General features: G+C 48.1%; 1 protein-coding gene across 8 annotated transcripts in view; it reads right to left on the bottom strand.

Moving 5' to 3' along the window:
- Positions 1-23,795, bottom strand: part of RUSC2 (RUN and SH3 domain containing 2) — a 57,598-nt gene that overhangs the window by 9,226 nt on the left and 24,577 nt on the right. For 5 of the 8 annotated variants that reach the window (XM_063423568.1, XM_063423566.1, XM_063423571.1 and 2 more), the window contains exons 3-7: positions 6,590-8,665; positions 3,076-3,852; positions 2,384-2,584; positions 1,022-1,165; positions 41-117 (exon numbers count right to left, since the gene is read on the bottom strand). In XM_063423568.1, the coding sequence (XP_063279638.1) occupies positions 41-117; positions 1,022-1,165; positions 2,384-2,584; positions 3,076-3,852; positions 6,590-8,558 (3,168 nt within the window). In that variant the 5' untranslated portion in view covers positions 8,559-8,665. Of the gene's footprint in view, positions 1-40; positions 118-1,021; positions 1,166-2,383; positions 2,585-3,075; positions 3,853-6,589; positions 8,666-19,028; positions 19,049-23,795 lie in introns of those variants that run through there. The other 3 variants (XM_063423572.1, XM_063423573.1, XM_063423574.1) reach the window with 3 other exon arrangements.

The raw sequence follows: 23,795 nt of genomic DNA, 5'->3' as shown, positions 1-23,795 counted from the left end.
TCTCTGTGCCACTCAGAATGGAGCTGGATGCAAGACATACCTTCACCCCTGGATCCCTGCTGGTTCCAAAATGAGCCACAATCAGGTCAACAGCAGTGTTGATAGCCTTCACCAGACCTAGAGGAAAACAAGAGATCAAAGTGCTGCTTGAGGGGCTGCTGGGACAGACTGACAAAATATTCCTTCAAATAATCAGCTAGGGGCACTGCAAGCCCATGTCTAAACACAAACACTCTCTGACAAAAAACATCCAGAGACTCTCCCAAATCCTCATCAAAATTCTCCCTGCTGGTTCCAGCATTCAGCTATCAGCCTGCCAGTAGGACAACCTGTCAATATTCCCAAGGGATGGGGACCATCACCTCCACACTCCATGCACTGAGGCAGCAAAGATGGGATCTGAGGCAGTGTGCCTTTTGCTGCCTTGAGGCCACAGGGTGGCAGGGCAGAAGCTTTGCATTTGGCAGGTTTTGTCACGACTTTCAGTAACAAGCCAGTGGTGTGTAATGTGTCACCTGCACCAGGATAATGTGAGAACAGAACTGAAACAGAAGGGAAAGCTGCCACCTGGTAATCATGAACACAAAGGCAAAGGCATGGGAACCTTTCTTGCCCCTGAAATGACAACAGATCAGCTGTCAAATCCTGCCAACCCTGCCTCTAGCATGCATCTCACCACAGCCTTATATTGTCCTGCTCTGGAGTCCTTTCTCCCACCTTTTTATATAATTGGTATGATTTTATATTACTTATGTAGGACTGAACAGACTTTTAACCTAAATTTCAAAATCTCAGGCTAGCACATCTGCAATATCACACAGATAGACAGACACAGGTCTACCTTTGTATACAGAGCCAGGGGTGGCAGCATGCCCTGCCTTAGGGTCACACTCCTGTGCCCGTCCGCTCTCTCTGCCCACTCTTGTGCACCTAAGATCCTTTCTAATCATATTTCCTGGGATGAGCAGTTAAGCACACTCTGTGGCACACTGCATGGTCCACGAGAGATGCATGGACTCACCTTTCTTCTGCAGCAAGTCGATGGAGATGGACTCTGTGTTGCCATCTGGGGAGAGGCAGAACTCAGCAGGGGGTTTCTCCGCTAGGGAGAAGTAGTCAGGGAAAAAGTCATTGTAGGTAAGCTGGAGTTGCCTCACAGACTGTCCTGCAGGGACAAGACAGCGAGGACAAAGATCAGCCCCAATCCTGCACACCAAAGCCTCTTCTATGTTGATTGCTTTTCCCAGAAGTAACCCTGCACCAGCAGCAGTCTTCATGACAGCCTGTGCTCTGCTGGGACAGCAAGGCTACAATTGATCCCAATGGCCTTCCCAACCTCTGTCTTGACTGGGGGCTCACAAGCTCTGGAAGATGCTGTGAGAGGTTCACTCTCATGGGCTGAGGCTAAAGGTAACCTTTCTGCACCATACTCCCCATGCTGCTGCAAGCAGGGTCAAAAGTCAGCACAGGGTAAATCATTGTTTGTCACACAAAGGCATCAACAGACAACAAGCTGCATGTTTACTGCCTGTTCTCTGGGGTGGCTTCTATTTTCAAGGAGTGACATCCTTGAAATTACCCATGTTGCTTGACATCCATGGATGACTCTCCCATGGTGCTTGACTTCCATCTGTTTGACTCTGTGCTATGCATTTTCCCTTGAAGAAAGATGGAGTAAGTGCTTGGGTGGGCAGAGTCAAGTGTAAGGCTTTGAGGAATTCCCTCCATGGCTTGAGGCTAGCCTGCAGAACGCTCTTCCTCCCACAGACAGACCACACTGCTCTCCCCACAGGAGTCTCAGAGGTTCAGTCAAAGGCAGCCTGTCACTGTCAGCCCTTCCTGCACAGGTTTTGGAGGACACAGAAGACCTTAAGGACAAAGCCTGGAGAAGACAGAGTCCTGTAAAGATCTTTAGTGTTGTCAGCTGCCTCATGAAATCTACTGCTCAGCACCCAGCACATTGTCTGGGCTGGGGAAGATGGTCAGGCACCATAGGGTGCAGACCTGAGATCTCCAAGGGCCCCAACTCCTAAGTGTTGGGCCACTCCTTGTAGTGTGTGAGACAAACTACAAGCTAACCACAGTCCAGAAGCACTTACTGAGGTCTAAGAGAGCTCTTCACTTTGCCCTTCAATCGAGCTCAGAGCTGGACCTGACTGCTCTCAACTCATGGAGAAGGAAGGCTCCACAAAGATTTGAACCAGTGAAGCAATTTTCACTTTCCTCTTGAACCCTCCAGCCCCACTCTGAACAGATGCATCATCCCTCCTCCTCTGAGCAAGCAGAGCAGTGATGAATCCAAGCTTAGCCTGAGCCTCAAGGAAAATGAGACTGAGTCCCAAGGTCACCTCCCAAGACCCCCCAGCAGAAAGGTGGTGCGCACCGTTCAGCTTGCAGTGGAAATGGCTGGTGCTGAGAGCGCCAGGGAGCTCAAAGATGGGGTTGCCCCGGTTCAGCCGAGGCTCTTGCTGCCTCCTGTCCAGGCTGCCCGCTAAGCTGGGCAGCCCTGAAACACGGTCCAGACCCAGGGGGTTCCTCCGCCTGTACTCTCGCCACTTCAGCGCTTGTGGGGAGAGGTGGTTCGCTGGGATGCCGCGGGCAGTGAGCACCAGACAGGATGACGAGAGCACATGGGAGGATGGGGAAGGCAAATGGGAAGGGAGAGGAAAGGAAAGATGGAGGACAGAGAAAGAGAGACAGCACATTACTCAGAGCTTCAGCAGCATTTCAGGACATTAGCACATGCATATGGAGACAGGTGGAGGACACTGCCTGGCAAAGCAGGGCAGGAACTTGGGTGCCTTTGTGGCTGCAGACACAGGGGCAGCAGGTTTGGGGTGCAAGCACCTGGCATGGGGTGCTGCAAGATCAGCAGCCCACACTGCCCTCTCTGGAGACACAGTGTAGGAGTTGATACTGGAGGGACATGCTCTTAGTGTACGCCTTCCTGCAGCGTCCAAATGCAATTTTATCCTGGTCTGTGGCTACAGGAAATGGTGGTACTGTAGGGAGCAACCATAGCTAAGGGAGCTGTAGATACTCTGGACTAGCAGGTCCTGCAGGATGGGTACCTACCATTGACAGGCCGTATTCCCATGCTGCTCAGGGGACCAGAGCTGCTGGTCTCACTGCCACTTCTCCAGTGTGAATCTGCATGGCCTCCTACTCTGCTCATGGACATGCCACCCACCGAGAGGGGCGGGAGGGACCCGCTGTGGAGTCGGTATTCGGAGAGCGGTGGGCTCAGCTCCAGTGGGGCCTCCTTGGGAATCAGCCTGGGGTTCTCCTTTTGCCTCAGGGTGTCAGCTTTGGTGGCTTTGGAGGGCTGCATGGCACTGACAGCAGGCGACGACCTCGTGGGAAGCAAGTTAGCAGAGATGGGGCAGGACCTGCTTCTGGGGGGCTGGCTGTCTTCAGCTCTCTCTGCGGTGGGCGAGGAAGAGGAGTCCACGCTTTGGAAGAAAGGCACGTTGCATCGCACGGGGGAGTAACTGCCCAGTGGGGATGGACGTGTTGTTTCGGGGCCAGGCTTCTTGGTGCCCCCATCGCCGCGCGAGGCAGCTCCATCCGCTGAGCGCTGGGTCAGCAGCGTGCCATGGGCTTGGCTCCCCGCCGCCTGCTCCGCCGAGGCGGCCCAGGCTGAGGACTGGGAACTGGAGATCTGCTGGCTGGCAGGCCGGTTGCTGGACAGGCTGTAGAGCTGGGAAAGGCTGGAGGCAAAATGGCTGTGCAGGGCACGTGCCTTGGGTGGCTTGCTGAAATGGTGCTGAAAAACAAAGGGCTGGATGGGCAGAGTCGTGGGACGCTGGTCCTTGCTGTAGCGTACCACAGGCTTGCTGTCTGTGCCACCACCTTCAGGGAGAGAAAGGGGAAGAAAGTGTAAGGATGGGCAGAGCAACAATCATCCTCAGCCAAGCAGAATACAGGCAAAAGGGAAGGTGCTCTCTGTTGCAGGAGGAAGAGGATGAGCTGGAGGCCAGTTACAGAGCAGTTCAAATCTGAACTGATTACACACATCAAGAGTTGGCAAGATAACAGATATGTGGCCCCAAGGGCAGAGTTTCCAGCTGTCTGGAGGAGCAGAGCACCTTGTCTCTTCTGGTAGGGTCACCAGCTTCACATCCTTTTCCAATCTCTTGCCCTCTGGACAGCACAAAGCGTGCCCTTGAGCTGCCTCTGCCCAAGCAGTACCACAGAGTCAAGGCCCAACACTGTGGTACAGTCAGATTTCTCATCGCAAAGGACTGTTCCCTCCCACATGCACTGTGGACTTGCACAGCCTAGCACAAGCATTACATGCAATAGCACTGCAGCTCTGCATCCCACATTGCAATATATTGGTGCTGTTGCAAAGACTGCCTGATTTCCTTTCTTCCTCCCTCTTCTTTTCTCTGTAACTGTTCCCGCTTTGGAACACAGAGCTTCCTTCATCCCCCTGCCTCTACCAGACCTAAACATTCTCATCATCATGCCTCCAACCCTGGAAAGCGCCAGTCTGCTCCAGCAGATGATGTACTGGGGTGTCCTGAGGGAGCGTGGGCTGATGTACATGTGTACATGCCTCCAGCTCCTGATGGGGCCACAGATCTCCTGAGGGACACATCTGAAGTGCAACACACTGTGCATTCAGTGCAAAACACACACAGCACTGGGTGCGTATGTGGGGCTGAGATCCCTGATCAGCCCTGGTGTAGTCTGCTGCTTGTGGGGTGTTCCAGGCTTTTCTCCCTGTAGCCAGGGCTTAGCAGGGCTTTTAGCAGGGCTTGCCTCCTCTCTAGCCCCTCTCAGAGCCTCTAGGCTTGCATGCTGCTCTGAGCTGGAGCAAGGCAGATATGCCTCCATCTCCAGCTGCAGGCAAAAGCTTCCTGCACAGCTTGAGGTCTGCCTCGCTGTCACAGTGCAGAAGGAGGGACCCCACGGGGCGGTGGGCAGCAACTGCTGGGATATATTACCCCAAAAGCTCCTGTCTGCCCCCTCCTCCCTGAGCAGGGCCTGCTCCTTCCATGCCCTCCCTCTGAAGCTAAGAGGGCTGCTGCCATGCTGCCCTCTCCCAGCAGAGACTTGCCTTCACTGCCATCCCACACCAAGCACACATTCAAGGCTCAATAAACAAACAGGACAATAACTAAAACTTTTGCTCCAAAGGCCAAAATTTCTCCCACCTCTGCCATGGCAATAAACCACACATTCTTACCTCCTGATGGATATTTTCAGAACATAAGTGGAGACAGTCTGTTAAGGCATAATAATTCTTTGACATAGTATGGGCTATTTCCTGCAGTGGTCTGATTAGAGGCATTTCAGAAGGGCTTTTACCTATGAAGCAGGTATAGTACCTGGCTAGGGCAGAGACAGAGGTCTCCCAAAATGCTGGAGAAATGGCCATGATGCCCTAAGTCTTAGCTTTCATGTTTTTCAGATTTTGTGCTGCCTAGTGTGTAGTTCTGAGCCTTATATTAAGTGTTAACAAGCTCTCTTCACAGAGTACATAGACAAAACAAATCCTTTTCCAGATGGAGACCAGGGACAACTGTTATAAGTTTTCAGGTCCAAAAGCGTAAATAATGGTGGACTGAGGAGAGAAAACAAGAAGGATGGGACTTCATAATCTGAAGCTGTAACTGGACAGTTAACCCTAATATGCAAATGAACCAAAATTTATAAAAGTGTGAGACGTTGTGACCGGTTGTCCATTTTGTGACCATTTTGGATCCACCTTGGATGTAGCCCTGGCCAGGCTCTTGTACTGCCCAAGGTGTATCCTTAAAGGCCTTTTAATAAATTTTATTAATTATTAATTTATTCTCCTTGCTCTGTCTAGTCTCGGTTCCAGGTCAGCCTTCCCAAGTCATCAGCCATACTTACAAAGGGAGTGCCACACAGCTTCCTCATGAGGACAAGTGACAGCAGTATCAAGGTGGAAAACAACTCACATATTACAGGCTTCCCTGCAGAGGTAACTGTGACAGTGGCTCTCCCTGGGAACATTTGCTGCAATCCACAGCACTGTGGAGGACATGACCAGGATATTCCAGCAGAGACATACAGATTAGACTCTGCAGGACTCACACTGTTAAGTCTCAGCAGAAACGGTGTGAGCTCCCTGGACCTGCATGGAAGGGAGACTGCTGGCTATGCCTCTTCCCTTTCCACCTCTGTCCCACATAACTCCAAAAAAAAAGCTGGTGACTAGGACTCTGCTGAGCATCTTCACATCTCCATCTTAGGAGCTAAGGGCAGTTGATTCTCATGGACAAGCACAGTAAATACCCTGGAAGGGACACAACCCTTCAAGCTGAACAGACTCTCTCGTATTAATGCCATGTCCTTGCTAACACAACGTGAGAGGTTTGAACAAAACCTCAGGAGGCTTCAGAAACACAAGGACAAGATACATGCACTGATATGAGACTGAATGGCTTTTGTGACAAAGCACAGCAAGGCTTTGTCCCAGGGACTGGCAGACCAGGAACCAAACTGCCCCGGCACTGGTCACTTATCACCAGGCAGGTTTCCCCGCTGCTCCCCTCATATCCCAAGAAGCTGCCTTCCTTTTTACTTCTCCCTTCTGCCTAGTTTGGCTCCTTACCGTCTGCTTGGGCTCTAACATCTTTTTGTCCATGGTCACTGGCAGAGCCACCTGAGAAGCTGGCATCTGCCTCCGTCAGCAGGGAGAGAGAGGCTTGCTCACCTGCCCCATGCCCACTGGGGACCTTCTCACTGGAGACCGAGTCTTTGGTGGAACACAAAGCCTGGCTGTCCCCAAAAGCATGATTCATGCAGAAGCTCTCGCAGCTCCGGTTCAGGCCATGGATGAAGGGCATGGGTGGAAGACTCTGGCTGCGCCGAGCTCTTTCTTCAAGGAAGGTTGGGCAATCCCGCTGAGTCTCAGGAATAGGAGAGAACTCCAGGGAAGAATCACCACTAGAGCGGTGCGGTGGGGAGGTGCCGTTCTTCTTCCGTCCTTTGGCCAGTTCAGCAAACGATGTCACCCTCTTGGGGGGAGAGCTCTGAATGGGTATTGCTGGACTTTCACTCAGCTTGACTGGACAGCTCACCATGCGCTCCAAGGAGCCCAGCCTGCTGCCAGGACTTCTGTCCAGGTTCTGATCATAGCTCCTGGAGCGCTGCCGGCTTGTGTTGAGGTTCGGTGGTGACACATTGACATAGACCTGACCCTCAATCATGTTCTGGCTGGATTCTCCCTTTGGCTCCTCTTCATTGCACTCTACATTGCCTTCTTCTTGTCTCAGGTTGGGCCTTCTGAACAGATAGTATTCTGTGGGCTGGGCTGGGCTACCCTTGGTCTGGTCTTCAGAGCAGCTAGTTATGGAAGATCCCGCAGGGCTGGGGGATGACTGGGAAGACAAGTCACACGTGACTAACTTATAGTAATTCTGAGTAGCCACAACAAGCCGCGCTTGGCTCTGGAAGCAGGCAGTGAGGTCTGAGCTCTCTGATGTGCAAGGCTCACAGTGGAGGTGGTAGGAATTGCAGTTAGCATCAAGGACAGGTGAGGAGGAGTGTTGACACCCACACACCTTCCCCGAACTTTCTGGGTTATGTGATTCGCAAGACATCTTGGATTCAGTGGGTGATGAATGTAAATCCAGGTAAAAAGCTCCTGTGTCTGAGTGGCTGCAGAAGGAAGAATCACAGGACAGGTTAGCTGAATTCAGGTTGGATTGAGACTGACCATTCATTTTGTTGTAGAGAGCACTGAAGTTCACCAGGACCCCATCAGAACTGTTGCAAGACGAGTCACTGATGTAGCCCATCTGTTGGTCAATCACTTCAGACTGACTTGATGAACTGTAGCAGCGACAGTGCTGGATCTCTGAGCTGGAACAACTGCACGTCCTGTGCAGGGCATCCTGATTCCTCAGTGATTCACCCGTGTTCTGGTTCCACTCCTGGTCACCACTGTCGAAGGAGAAGTTGGAGGAGCTGCCACGGTGGCAGCTGCATTCATCCAGCTCCATGCGTTCCGTGGCCTGATGGCACCTGTTCGCATTGTTCCTCTTCTGGATGTCATCACTGCTCAGCTTGTCCTCCTGCCCGTCCACCACACCGGACCGGCTGGCCATGTTCCAGGATTTCACAATGGCACTGGAGTCATGGAGGTGGAAAGGCGGCAAGGCCAGATCCTGCAGATTGAAGGGAGGTTTGCCATCGATGAGTGAGTTGTGAAGGTGGAAAGATTTTTGACCCAAGTCATCCCCAAAAATACTGAGGTCTTCACCCTCACTCAGCAGGAAAGGGTTGTGTCGCTTACTGACACTAGGGACAATCAGATCCCTTGCTTTTCTTTCTTTGTTGTCTGAGGCCTCTGCTGAGGTTTCAGAGGTCTGGAGAAAGCTGCTGTACACCAAGGAGTCAGTCTGTGAGAGGTCTCTGTCTGGAAGGGCAGAGGTCCGTGTAGTGCTGAGCTCTGGCTGGCAGAAGGGGTTGGTCCTTTTGCTCACGGAGCAGCACTGTCTGTCGGGGACCTGGCAGTGCACCAGGGGAATGTGATGGACGATCAGCGTCTCACCAGTCAGTTTGGGTGGACTATCCATGGTGAGGAATACTCTTCAGGGCATCAGTGAAGCTGGTACCACCCATGAACAGGTAGGGCTGCACATGAGAGGCAGGGAGGACACTTCTCATGAGGGAATTCAGATACCTACAGAGAGACAAAATCACAGAGGAAGTCACCTCTCCAGAAAGGCAGTGACTATTTAAAGCACCCTTGGTTTGACTAAAGATTTCATGTGTTGACAAGAATCAAACAGACTGGTTCCTTGTCAGCACAAATACCTGAGGACAAGGTCCTTCTTCTGGGAAACAAACCATCACAATGTAAAACAAACATCACCCTCCAGGCAGGCTCCTGGGACAACTTTTGTCATTCCACCTGATCCCTCTCAAAGTTATCTGAAGAGAGTAACTGATTTCACTCAAGTGGCCAAAGGGCTGTACAGGATTTGGGCCAAACAAAGACCTCACTGCAGAGGGCACTCTGAGCTCACAGGAAGACAGCACAGGGTCTGAAGTGAAGCACTGCACTCTGGTGAGAGAAGTCTATTTTCTCACACTACACTGAACATCTTTGCTTCCTTTTAGATACATTGGATTTTCCTTCAGGAACCAAACACAGCAAGGTCTTGCAACAGACACACACACGTCCAGGAAGAGACTGGAAAGTAGGAGCAGACTGGAACAGAAAAGCAGCAACAGGCATTCCTCTCCAAATCCAGGAGACCCCATGAAGTCCTGAGCCCTTTTAATGGTGCCAGGAAAATATGCCAAAGTATGCAACTCCTTATGTACACAAGGGTCTCTCCAGTGAAAAGGAGTGGATGACTTCAGGGGGGCATGAGGAGCCACTGGCATTGGTCAAATAGATCCCATACAGCACACTGGCTTTTGCTGACCTTTTGCTGATGGTGAAACCTTGGCTCAAACTGGTCCCTACTGTCATCTGGGTGGGGATCATATCTCTCTGCCACATTATCTGTGGCATTTACCTGCTTATTACCAGCTGCACTTCACTACAGTGTGAGTGCCGCAGTCCCAGGAGCCACACAGCAGGGCACTGCGCAGGCAGGACACTAGGAGCCCCGCTCTCCCTTGTGTCCAGTCAAAAGCAGGTTCTTACACAGCCAGAGGAACAACAAAATGGTTTGGGCTGAAGGAACCTTAAAGAACATCTTGTTCCAACCCTCCTGCCATGGGCACGGATACCTTCTCTAAGACCAGTTTGTTCAAACCCCATCCAACCTGTCCTTGAGCACTCCCAGAGATGGGGCGTCAACAACTTCTCTGAGTAATCCGTTCCAGCCTCTTCATCCTCACAGTAAAGAATTTCTTCCTAATCTAAACATGCCATCTTTCAGTTTAAAGCTCTTTCTCCTTGTCCCAACACTAACTGCTTGTGTCAAAAGTCTCTCTTCACCCTTCTTGTAGATGTTCACCAGTGTTTCACAAGGGAGAGCATTTTTCCCTCCTCATCTAACCCAGAGATGCAGCCTATAAGTATCTCCAGCACAAGTCTGAAGGGGGTTTTCTTCTTGCCTCCCCTTCTACAGATCAGCTAATCCAACACAGACAAGTGCATGGGCAGGCAGCTAAGGCAGCAAGGAGAGGGAGAAACCACAAAAGACAGCAGTGATCCAGGATGAGTCTGAGGGATTAAAAAATTTCCTAATGCTGTCACAGATTACCATTTGTTCTGAAAACCTTGGCCCAAGCACTCTTGGTCAGCATTATTGACCCATAACTCATCCAGGCATCCTCAGTGATCACTGCACCCTGAAAATTGCATTCTGGGATCCTGCTCTGGACTCCAGGGCCCCCACCACTGACCTTCAGACTCCAGAAAGTGGTATTCACAGTGGCTTTTGCATACCTTACCCCAGCATTTGTCACTGTGGGGTCACATGCTCCAATGAATTTGGAGCAGACCTACAAAGGCACATGAGGGCACAGGAGGGAAAGTGAGAAATGTGGGTTAAATGAAGTTGGAACAGGAGCGTGAGCAATGAGACAGCTACACAGAAACATCAGGAACTTCACTTCTTTCAGCCTCAAAGTGTAAGAATAGCAATTAAAAGATGATAAAAATGATCAAAAGAAGTACTTTCCTCCCACGCACAGCAGTGCCTCTCACAGACACAGGATGATGCTGGCAGAAAATAAAAAGATGGAAACAGAACTATTGTTTGCAGTAAACACCCCATAATGCAGAAGTTAATGCTAACACCAGTGTCAGAGAACAGACAGACCTTCTAGTAGATGCTACCAGAGACTTACACGGCTGGGGCACTCACCTACGTATCTGCTTCTCCTTGGATGTTTCATCCAGATTTAGAAGAAGAGAGAAGAAGAATTGAAGAAGAGAGATCACCTGGACCACTTGGACCAGGTGGTGGACATCCAACTGGACTACTAATTGTGCAACCCATAAACTCTACCTCACCTGTAGTCTCCCTAGAACCTCTATCAGCCTTTACATCCCTTTCAGTGACTTCTCTGTCTTACAAGCCTTTGGCTCCTTTTCCACAGCTGCTGCCACAGAGGCTGATCTCTACTGAGCCCAGATCCTGCGGCGCAGATTTTCTTCATCAAGGATTCCTACAATCCCATTGCTCAAGAGCCACTGTGGATAACAGCAGCTCTTGACCCTGAGCCTATAGCACACATACATACATAGACACACACAAACATGCACACACACACAGACATATACACACACACTAGCTGGAATGGTGTTTGTGCCCCAATTTGGACCTTGTATACCACTGATGGCACAGCAGGAACTCTGAGTTTATCTGAGTTCATTTCTATTGAACTCAGCAGAGGCTTATCCTGTCTTCCTGCCCCCATCTCACAAGCATTTTGGGTAAAAAGCTGTTCTCTTAGTGCCTATTTACTCATGTAACTCATCCTGCCTTTGTTACTACTCCTGTATCTGACTGTAATGCTCAGATCACATTTCTCCACCAGGCTTTGCTGTATTTCAAATGCTGCCACAATCCAACCACCTGAAAAGCATCATTTTGAGGATACAGACAATGATGGCAGCACACTTGACTGCTGCAGCACCAGGTCTCTGCTGCCTCTGGGAAATGGCTGCTTGGAGCAGGCTCTCAGCATCAGCACCCATCTGCTGGCAAGCTCTGCTGAGCAGCACACAATTCACGTCAGCACAGAAGCTGCTGTGGGAGGACGAGGCTTGCACAGACACACTTTGACATTTGACTGCAAAATGTCAGAGCTGACAAGCAGCCATTTCCCATCTATCTCTCTGGTGCCCTGGCTGCAACACACGGCTCTGCCTAGCTCTCTGGCTCCAGCAGCAGCACGGGCTCCCTTGGGTGGCTGCAGCAGGCGGATGCCCATCCTGCCTGCACCCACAACCTGCTCCCAGCACCAGGCTCTGAGGCGCAGGATCACAGGTGACATGCAGACAGCTCCTGCTGGGAGCCATTCTGATGGCTTCTCTAGGGACAGGCATGACATTTTGTGCCGTAGCTACTCCTTTTCTCTCCCTTGCAACCTCTTCTGGCTTCCCTTGGACTTAGGGGTGCAGGAGGTAGGCAATGGCACTGCCAGCACAAGGATTATTCAGTTTCCAACACCAGAGCATCCTCCTTCACCATACCATTAGTCGACTCTTCCTTATTCTGGAAGACTGTAGAAGTATCCTTCCTCTTCCTACTCGGGGTCTGCTATACTGGGATTGACAATGGGGAATAAAATGCAGCAAGCAGACCAATTTCAGATTTTGCTGGTTTTGATCAGCTCTTCGTAAAGCCCTCACTTCCCTTTTGCAACAGGAAATTTACACAGGTGGATATGCAGTTCATACGTGAACATTTTTGCCAAATCAGTTCATTCTTCTTACTGTTGTGCTGAATCCAGCTCAGTGCTACACACACGAGAGCAGACACAGCATCCAGCACCGATTCCTGCCTGGAACAGCACTTAATGGCAGCACAAGGCAGGGAGACATGCAGGGAGCATTACAGCTCTAGACATGTCTGCACATCAGCCATTTTATTTTCAAATGTTAGAATTCTTGCCTTCTGCATACTGACACCATCTGCTGCAACATGGCAGATATAGGTTGTTTATTCAGGGAGCTCCTCCTCGAGGTGCTAAGGGTAAGCCAGAGAATGTGAGGATGACACTGTGGATGCTTCATACCAAACATAAAAATACAGAGCAGGAAGAATGGCTTTTTGTGAGACGGCCACATGTGGTATGAAATTGTTCATGAATGATTGTACCCCCATGGAAATAAATACACACAATAAAAACCCCTTAGCTGCATGCAGCAAAGCCCTAGGTAAAGTGCAAGTGAATGCTGACCAGCAAAGGATGTTTCAGCACTGGTCTGAGAGCTGCCTGTCAGGTCATGTCTGAGCTTTAGAGAGGAGACAACATGCTGCAGGTAACAGGAGCATGCAGAATACTTCAGCATCTGCCCTCCGTGCCTTTTAAGTCCTTGCTGACCACTGCACAGAGGCCCTCAAATCCCTCCCCTGACACACCCGTACGACTGAGGACGCTGTGCCAATTCAAAGGTGATCGGTGCAGCTTCATGGCTCCTCAGCCTCGAGTACCAACTCCTGCCTCTGCAACACTGCTGACAAGATGCAGAAGCAACTAGACCTGGCTGCAATCTCCTCCAAGGGCTGATGAGTTATGTGTGGTGGTTGCACAGCTCCAGGCATACTCTGGTATTTGTTATGGCTCCAACCACCATTTTGGGGTTCTGGAGCTGAACCCTTAATACTCTGCTGTGCTCAGCACTGTCCCCTGCACACACAAGGGGCGACAGCATTCAGCTCACAGTAACACAGGCTTCCCCATAAAATGTGATGCACTGGAGGAAGCGTGCAGAGAGATGAGAGATAAATGTGATTTTAATGTAAAAAGACTGCACATAGAGCATACAGCACGGATGAGGAAGCAAGAGCAACTTCATCAGAACTGTCAGCTGGAAGCAACGCTGGCTTTCTGGAGGATGGCTTTTCTGAACAGATTATTGTTTCTACAAACCTCAGTCACTTCATCCATGAAACTGAGTGTCCAAAGGAAACCTTTAACTGTGAGGGTCATTGACGGCTCCTTCTGTAAGGCTGTGCTTTCACTGCCATCATCACCTTCCCCAGACAGACCAAAATTCATCATGTCATTCAAGGGTGAAATATGCAAAAATAGGGTTAAAAGCTAGGCATTCAGTTTCATAGAAGAAACAAAAAAAATTATTCCTTATTAGAGCAGCTTGTTCTTTGAAGGTTATTCCAGGTGAACCCTGACTCCTACAGTGCATTTGCATTAACATGCCTGAAGAAACCACACAGCCCTACAAAACAAGCACCAGCAGAAATGCTGCAAAAAGCAACTGTTTGTGTGATCCTGCAGACAAAGGCACAATACAGACATCTCCTCTTCACTCCACGGGGGGAGATATCTTCAGTTTACACTCTGTATGTCTACCTCCAGGCAAAAGGGCTGGCAAATTAATCCAAACTGAAAGCCATCCTTCAGACAGCGTGGGGGATCTCGGGTCTCACTGTATCCAGCACCAATACTACAGTTCATTCCTGCCCCAGCTCTGCCACTCCAAAAGCTGCCAGAAAGCACTGGATGGTTTTGAACAAAAAATTATTAGGAAAATTCCAGAAAAGGGGACGGCATTCAAGGAGCAGCATCAGAGAAGAGAATGAGTGGTTCAGGGTGAGTGGCCTGGTGATGGGTCTGAACGATGGGAATGTGTAAGCAGAGGGTGGAGGTGAGGAAGCCTCTAAGTTGTTGCAGGATGAGTCTAGGTAGTGGTATTTGTTTGGACACCTGTTTCTTTCTGGCCAGCTAATAGTCCCTGTCAAATTCACACCTCCATTAAATGCTTTATTAAATCATCCAGCATGTTTAATGGAAAAAAAAAAAGGTGTAAAAGGAAATGCTAATTGTTTGACTCATCCTAAACCTCCAGCTTTCCTTCTCTGCTTCAAGGGACAGGGAGCATAGTCAGGGTGGTCTGCATGCTCCCAGGGTGAACAGTGCAGCATTTTACGTATAAAGGGAGCTGCAGAAAAATAGAAAGACTAAACACTTCCTAAACTTCTGCTTCTGCTCAGGCTGATTGCTCCTGTGCTGCTGTGCAGTGATTCCTGAAAAGATCACCTCCCTTTTCTTTCCACAAAGCCCTGCCTTGGCCAGGGCTTTTTCCAGTGGTTTTCAGGACAGCCTGACTAAGCCCATGATTAATGTATCATTACATCCCAGAACTATATAGGATTATGATGTGTTCCAAATGGAAACCACAGCACGTGACAGTCAGTCACAGCCCTTGTGCTGCCAGAAGAAAGGAACTGCATGGGCCAAGGGGTTACCAGCACACACAAAAGTAAGCCATGGGTGTAGGGTGTGTATTCCTGATGATGACATGAGCAGCAGGCAGGTACTGCCTCCCAGGCAGAGGACAAGAAGCCCCAGCTGCTCTGTGCTTTTAGAGTTACACAAGACATCAGAAATAGCTCAAGCAGCAGATCTGTACCAGCCAGCACAGAAGCCAGGACAGTGACCGAACCAGTTTCTCCCATTTCTTCGCTCCCTTGCTCTGTGACTCATCATCTGGCATGTGGCAGTCGGCAAGAGCCATTTACAGGCCATGACTCAGAGCATCCACTGAGGTGCTATGGGATGGAACCTGCTCCTCCTCCTCCTCCCTGCCCCCAGCCCCCAGCACATATGCTCCTAATTACTTTATGCAAATCCGCAGAGAAGAAAAAGATTGATGTTTCTAGCTGTTCATATCACACAGAAAATGCTGCTGAATTAAACTGCAGACACAGTAAATCCTTTCTTATCACAGACATTCTAGTAGCAGCAGAAGTAGAAGCAGAAGGGACTATGCTTGTATAGCATGTCTTTGCCTGAGCATTCTGAAAGCTTCCTGAAGATCTTAAAACAGCAGAAATCACACAACTCCATTTTGAAGTGTAGATCTGCCTGGGTGATGGAGCCTGGCTTTTGCAGGGTCACCAGAGCACTCAAGAACCCACACAGAAAACCAGAAAATCCTGTAAGCATATGAAATTTCTGGGCACACTCAGTATTTGAAGATGCCAAGATTACCCCTCTCTTATTGCACAGCTTTGGTCAGGGCTTAGTGATCCTGACCTAATGGGTCATGTGCATGGCAAGGGGCTTGGAACCAGATGACCTTTAAGGTCTCTTCCAACCCAAGCCATTGTATGATTCTAAGATTTGTGCAAAGCAGGGCTGTCAGCTGGCTGCCTCATCAACATGCTCCTTCTACTGACCTGCCCAGCAGAGGACCCCATGAGCCAGCAGCTGCAAATGAGTGGTGACAAAACCACAGCCATCAGCTGTGGGTGAACCTGAGTCAAAGCCAGCAGAAATCTGGACTGAAGGTTTTCACACCACCTTCTAGGAGGCAGGGAATGGAGTGTTTGGCTGAGGGAGTCAGGCATCAAACTCAGCTCAGATTCAGGAATCAAGGCCAACTTTCTGACCTGTGCCTGCACAGGGTGGCAAAACTGTTCCCTAATAGGGCTACATGCAATGGTGAATGGGCAGCTGTTCTTATTTAGGTGTCCACTGCAGGGTTGAAGCCTAAGATGCCATCAAGGAGTGGAGAGGACATGATATTCTCAACAGCACTGGAGATTTCTCGTCTTGCTGGGGATCTGTAGCATCCCTATAATTGGGGATTAGAACCATAGAGTATGCTGAGGTGGAAGGGACCCATCAAGCTTATCAAGTCCAACTCCAGGCCCTGCATAGAGCATCCCAAGAATCATACCACTGCAGGGAGAAAAGGCTTGAAAGTGGAAAATTTAATGAGGTGAAAAAACAGAGTTATTTTCCCTCAAGATGACCTGCAGCTAAGGGATGCTAGGAATATTCAGTGTAGGAAATTTCATGTCCTGTGTTTGCTTTGTGTTGTTTTCTGTCTGTCTTGAGAAACTGAATTTCTGCAGAAGACAACAGAATGCTGCCAATTACTTAAACGTTCTTCACAGGCTTGGGCCTCCCCACTGGGAGAAAGAGTGGTAAGAGGCTTGGAGATCACAGAAAGCACAGAACTGTGAAGCACTGCACATGGGCAGTGAGTGGCTCCATCCTTTGAGATGTGGAGGCCAGGGAACGGGCCCACGAGCTTTTGGTCCCTGTTCAGATGGAATGAGCTTAGCAGGGTATGTGACCCCATCTGTTTTTGAAACCTTCCAGACAGCGAGGTGACAGGATAAATCTACTCTTTGCACTTCAGCTGTGGGCTGTGGTCGCCTTGGTTACTTGCATCTAACAGTTCACACAACCCTGCACCACCCTTTGGAAAGAGCTCTCAAAGAGAAGTGACGAATCACTTGCATTGGATTTTCCTCCCTAACCCTTACTGGAATCTGGCTTCAGGCAACATAGTGTTGGCCAGACCATGGCAAAGCAGATGACCTACTTATCCAAAGCTTATGCGAGGATCATTTCAAGAGCAATCTTCATCTGAACAAAAAAAGCACATGAGGCCAGCTCTATGTCAAGCAGTCCTATATCCTCTACCACCTTCATGACTGAGGGAAAAAAGACAAGCTAAGGCCTAAAATGGACAAAGAAAGTCTGTCTTCACTGTGAACAAGATTTTACTGCAGTACAGCTCAGCACATCCATGCAGACTCCAGCACTCTGTGGCTGCATATCTTCTCTGTTGCTTCCTTTCTGTGCAGATTAAAACCGGCACTGCACTTCTGTTCAGACTATACACTGCAGGAATCACAGCTGAAAACACTCCCTGCAAGAACAAAAACACTCCCTGCAAGACAAAAGCATTAGTGACCACTTGAAAAAGCCTGACAAATAAGGAACTCAGCCTTAAGATAACTCAGTAAAAAGAGGCTGTAAAATGATGTTTACTGTCTCTTCAGCCCAGAGTGCCACATATGTAGGAATCACTCACTATCAAGTGAAAAACAAACATTTCTGAGATGGTGGGTTACAGATACAATCTGTACAATCTCATGTAGCACAACAGCAGAAACAAAACTGACAGCAAAAGTGGCTACAGGGGAGTCAAGTAAAACCACAGCCAGGCCAAGCTCTTGATATAACAAAATATCACCCCACTGTAAATAAAGCAGCTGGCAATGTCAAAAAGCTATTTTCAGACTGGAACACAGCAATGCTGCAATGATTTGCTGCCACATCCCAGCGAACAGGAGAAGCAGTGCAGGTAAGGCATTACCTAGGAGTGATGGACATCAGCTCTGCCAGGCAGCCTGAACGCCTGCATCTGCAAAGCTGTATTAAATGATGCAATCCTACATGGAATTTAATGCACACTGCCTGCAAACAGATCAGAAGCACCAAAATCAGCCACAAACAGAACACATCCCAGCAGCAGCCTGCTTTTACTCAGTATTCCTCTTCCATACTGCACATCTAAATGGTTTTTCAATCAGCAGCTGTGACCAACAGCTGACTCCTGCTAAGGCTGCATGAAACTTTAACTCTTCCTCGCCCTAGGCTGTTCTACCAAGACCAGAAGAAATGCCTGGATACACAGGAAGATATTTTTTGTGTCTCCAAGGCAGGAATACACAATGGTCTGGAGGCTGGCAACTCCCTGATTTGGGGATGATAGCATTGTACGAAGCAATAAAGCTGAGTAGCCCAATAAAACCTGAGGAATTAATACATTAAATTTGTCCTGCCTTCTGAAGGACATTAAGACCACATATATATGTTAATTATATTATATGTTAATATTATATTATGCTATTTACATGACCATATATAATAATACATAGAAATACATTATTTAGATAATATATTAATACATGTATACATATATATATGATAATAACACTGATACCCAAATGCTTTTAAACCACGGGCTAGATTTTACAACTCCTTTAAGGCAGATAGAGGAAAAGATCATCAAGCACTAATATCAGAACATGGAAATTGCCTGGTACTGTTAAGATCGTGCATTTCTTGGCCTGGTACCTGAACAAACAGGTCCTCCACAATCATGTCTGAGTCTCATTTCAGTATGGGTAAAAATAAAAAGGGGAAAATGATTCCTGGGACGATGAGACAAGAAATGTCTGACGTAGGAACAAATCCTTGGGCCATCGTGAGACTACCCAGTCACAAGCAGCCTCCTTCATTTGGGAGTGGTTTACATTGCAGAGCAGGTTTCATAACCCGCCCATAGAAATTTAGCAGACTATACAAACATCCCTCAGTGTCCCTTTTGTTTTTTGGAATTCTTGCAAATTTTTAGAGCTTGTAACTTCCTGAACCTGTGCCTTCCACACCAAATTACATGCCACACTAGTAGTTATCTGTCAGTACTTTTGAACATAGTGATATGTAACTTCCTTACTTGTCCTTGGGCTAGGGCAGGGAGATGATCATATTTTCTATGCCATTTGCCAACCTTCAGAGCTCATGTACATTTTCATTCTGCTCATGGGCAAGAGTATTCCCAGATCCTTGGTCCAATTACCAACCTGTCTCCAAGTGTCCTCCTGATGTGTGGGTGTGTTTTTATGTTCACATGGCTGGCAGCAAGGCAGAGCTCAAGAGGATCTGGATGAAACCACAGAATCAGTTTATATAACAGAATATTTTCCATGCAGCAGAACTAACAAAAGGCAAGCCAGAATCTTAATAAAATACTTATGAAGCAGACCAGGCAATCCTAATGATTACACATACTTTCCTTCTGAGACGGAAACATACCCCTTGTAGGGGCTGGCAACCCAAACCAACCTCAGTTTGTAAAGCTCTATTCAGGACAGTTTATTTTAGGATATCACTTCACAAGACAGCTCATGTGCTAATTAGGCTTGGAATGACTGGGCTCAACAGAGCATTAAGGGTAAACTAAATCTAATAACACTGGATTAACCAAAGTCTTCTACTGATGATGTTGGGCCACACAGACCTATTGACTAGGGAAAAAAAAATAAGAGGGCAAACAGGGATGATCCTTGACTCTGTACTGGGAGAGCAGGTAGAGTTCCAGGAGACACACCACATCTACTGAAAGGATGGCCAGGTTGGACGGGGCTCTGAGAAGCCTGGTTTAGAGAAAAGTGCCCCTGCACATGCAGGGATATGGAATGAGATGAGAACTTCAAGGTCCTTTCCAACCCAACACTATCCTATGATTCTGTGAGCAGTCTGCTTTTAATCACTTCAAGGGTGTTTGAGAGATCTGAGGAGACATCTTAAGACTGCAGGCTCACAGATCTCTGCAGATAGGACATGTTCACATTTGAACATCTCTCTTGAAGCTGTTGCATCTGCTTTGGAGCACAGTCTCATAGAAGACATGTAGCTGAGACAAATGTTTGCCAGCGTTAAGCCCTTGCACTGAGATGGGCCTTAACAACACCACAAGGTTTTAAAACTCTGCAACTTCTGAACACGTACTATAAATACACTGGGTAGCCTTATTCACAAGAATGCCAAGTCATTTGGGAATTCTGCTGGGCTTTGAAGTTTGAAAGCAAGATTCACGGACTAATTAATCACAGTATGTGAAAAGTATTCATATTATCAGTTTCAAATAATCCTCCTTAATTTCCTGGAATGCTTTCATGTTACAATCAGGATACCTCATAAATCATTACTTTCTTTCCCTAGATTGTTCATTATTTCATATCACAAACCCTACAGTTTCCCATTTACTTCAAGTAGCTTCCATTTTTTCCAGTCTCTACTCTTAAGAACATTTCCCAGGGACTTGTTCAGTTTCCTAGGCAGTTTCTCAATTCCCTCCAGCTATGCATTCATGCTTCTGAGCTGGGCTGACTAATTTCACGGTTTTTCAATTGGCAGTGGGATTAGAAGCTGTAAAATAATTTTCCAGTCCATTTCTCATGTACCTTAACATCCATATGAACATGTCTGCCAGGTAACCTCTCTTATGACCACGGTGACAATCAGTTACTTTTTGTATTTTAATGACATCAGTTTAATGAGTTGGAATGCCTTTAATCAGTTTAATTATTTAGAATCTGACAAAGTCTACTTCTGTGACTGTCCTCTCTTACACACACTTACGTAACTTAGCATCAAGCTAAAAAAATTCAAGATTTACAACAAGACTAGCCTAGGAGAAATCAGGGCATTTTTTTAACATATCTGTTCTCTGAGGAAAGGAGTTCCTTTTCCCTCATCTCTGGAGTGTGGGTTTTGGAGCTTGCTCTCTCAGCTGCATAAATTCTCAGTCAACATGCAATTTCTCTTTGAGGCCCCCCAAGAACTAAAAGGATCCTCGAAGCCTTACCAGGGTCTGGGCTGAGGCATATTTCTCCACAGTGAATTTGCCTCACTAAAGCAGTGAGATCTAGTGGCGTGCACCATTGAAAGAAGATTCCCCTTTCATTTTGATTTGCAGGCTGAGAGGTTGTTGTGGTATTTCCTTTCAACCTCAACTCATGCCACGGGGAAAGCAGAAACAAGGCACTAGACCAAAATCCTGGCAGTTGAACATGCTCTGGTACAGAGCAGAATCACTCCTCAGTGCCTCTGAGACCATTACAAATGCATCAGTTCAGTTTGGGGTGCTTCTCTGCCTTGGGGTACCAAATCATATCACTAGCACAAAGCCTGGGAGACATCAGTGTTTCAGAGATGGAAATATTCTATGGAGCCTCTAAAACTTTTGCGAAGTCACCAAGAAAGCCAGAGATTACAGAATTAGGTGGATCCAAATTGATCCAAATTGACTCCTGGTGTCTCAACCAGATACAGCCAAGTATAAATTGAATGGCTGTGGCTGGAGCACTTCCACCTTTGTGCATTAGCAACCCCCAAGCCATTGCCTGTCAGTGCCAGGACACACCTGTTCTCTTGCAGTTGCCTCCCTCCTCCTCTCCTCCCATGCTGTGGACTGGCTAACCCTCCAGACCAGGGTCAGGGATGCCCAAGGTCACCCTGTGCTCTGTGCTGCCCCACCTCTCCTCTGACCCAGTGCTCTGCCAAAACCAGCCACTCTGAGGAGCACATCGGAACAAACAGGCTGTCAGGCTTACTGTAATAAGGAGTCACCATCTTAGAAGTGCTTTATAAAGAGTAATTATAAATAGCAAGTGCCTATGGAAACAAAAATGAGGCATACTAACAAGGAGCTGAAGGCAGGAGACGACATCTGGGTAAGGACAATGCTCTCAACATCATCCCAAGCACTACAACCTGCAGCTGGAGGACAAATCTCAGCAGCAGGTAAGTTAGGTGCCACTGACAGTGGACAAGTGAGAACAGCTTGTTGCCAGTAGGAGATGGCTAAGTGCAGGTGCATGCTGAAATCCTCTTGCTGGTTTTCTGAAGGGAGCTACAACCAGTGCTCAGGGTAAGACACACTTTGGCAAGAAACACCTTAGAAGCCACTAGAGCGACTCACATGAGAGCAAGTGGAGAAGGAGAGGTCGACCAGAGCAAGCCTAACCCCAGGCAGACGCGTCACTCCAGGTATCAATCATCAGAATGAATTAGGCAAAGCCAAGGAAGATACACTGTGTGGGCCAACAGCATCCTGGGACCAGAGACATGAAACATTTACTCATTCCACTGGATCTTCTCCTTGTGTGGGCTTATCACTTTGCCACCTGAGTTAATGGAAAAGGGTGGGACTACAGGGAAAAACGCCATGTAAGCAAACACTGTAATGAACCTGCCTGCTAAAAGCAGAAAACTGCACTAGCACAATAATCAAGACAGGTCATTCTCCCTGCTAAGAAGGGCATCTGGGAGTACAACTATGCTGTCTGAGCTTACACAGGAGCTTATACATGACAGTGAAGCCTGAGGCACACATCCCTGCTCTTTACCATGGGAACCCCAGAGAGGGACCAAAAGAAGCTATCTTGCTGAACAACCCAGGTAAGCTGGGCCTATAGGCAAAAAGAGGCAAAGCTGCCATGTGGCTGGTCCCACACCAGTGCAGGAGACCACAACAGAGAAGAATGAGCCCACTGAAAGGATTTACGGCATGTTCTTCCAGAAGCAATGGCAGCTTCTCTGAGTTTATAAATAAGGTGTGGTTCTGGAGTCAAACTGATGAGATTAGTATAACTGGGTAGAGAGCAAGGACTCTAGTCTGAGGTAACAGTGGGTCTGAGGCAAGTATCAGGTGAAAACCTGCTATTTGCCAGGGTTTTCTATACAGGCTCTAACTGAGTATTTTTCCCTGTAATCTCAGAGCAGAAACTCCCCTCTTCCCAAAAAGAACTGCTAGCATTCATACTCTGAGATATCTCTGATAATGTCCCCAAAAGCATAACAGGACAGTGACACTTTTTCTCTGCTTCCAGTGAGCATTTTGTGTGAGAGCAGAGAGTGGCAGTTTGGTGGCAAGGCCAGTTTCCTATCACTTGCCAAGGGTCAGTACAAAGCTTTACTAACATCACTCAAATATTGATTATTTATCACTTAAATGTACTGCCAGCCTCAGCATTGCCCAAAGACCAACACATGGTCTCTCTTCCAAGAGTCCACACTCAGAACCTGAGCCTGAGCGGGAAGCTGCCATTAGCCACATTATGGCCACTCACCCACATTACACCTCTGCCTTCCACCTCCATCCCATTTACAGCAGATGACAAACATAGCAGGTTTTGTCTGGGTTTTTTTTATCCCACTGTCTGTAAACTTAGCAACTGTCAGCCTTGCCCAGTAAAAAGTACTTGCATGTGTCTGAGGGGCAGGAAAAGAAATTGTCTACATGATCCTGAGGCTGCAATACAGCTGTGGTGAGGAGAGAGCTTGTGGACCAGCCTGTTTTTGTGCTTATCTTAACAGGTATGTTCTGGCTTTGACCCACTTTTTTCAGAAAATTAGTATTAAAATCATTTTCATCAAGAGAGAAAACTGGAGCAGAATCAGAGACCAAAGGTATTTGACAGCCTATTTCTTTCTTATTGGAGAGTAACCAACTTTGAGCAGGGAACCTGCTTGGCAGGTAGTAATAATAATGGCAAATCCCTGCTAAGGCTCGTTACCAATACAGATGTCACTGATCATTGCTATACATTCCACCACTTGCCAGCCATGCTCCCTCAGCTTCTTCAAGCCTTATCCCGCAGCCTCTCACACACTTGGAATGTGTTGGTGGGCTTCTGGACTGGACAGCCAGAAGCCCTTTATCCACATCAGAACACTGCCCTCAAAGCAGCAGAGGTAGGAGACGTGAGGTTTTCCACTACCAGCCAGATTTCAATGGTTTCCACAAGCATGAGGACAAAATCTTGTCCAGTATGGGCCTTGAT

Source organism: Prinia subflava, chromosome Z (genome assembly GCF_021018805.1).
Source record: "Prinia subflava isolate CZ2003 ecotype Zambia chromosome Z, Cam_Psub_1.2, whole genome shotgun sequence".
NCBI lineage: Eukaryota > Metazoa > Chordata > Aves > Passeriformes > Cisticolidae > Prinia > Prinia subflava.
Note: the sequence above shows the minus strand (reverse complement) of the source record. Positions and strands in the feature narration are given on the sequence as shown.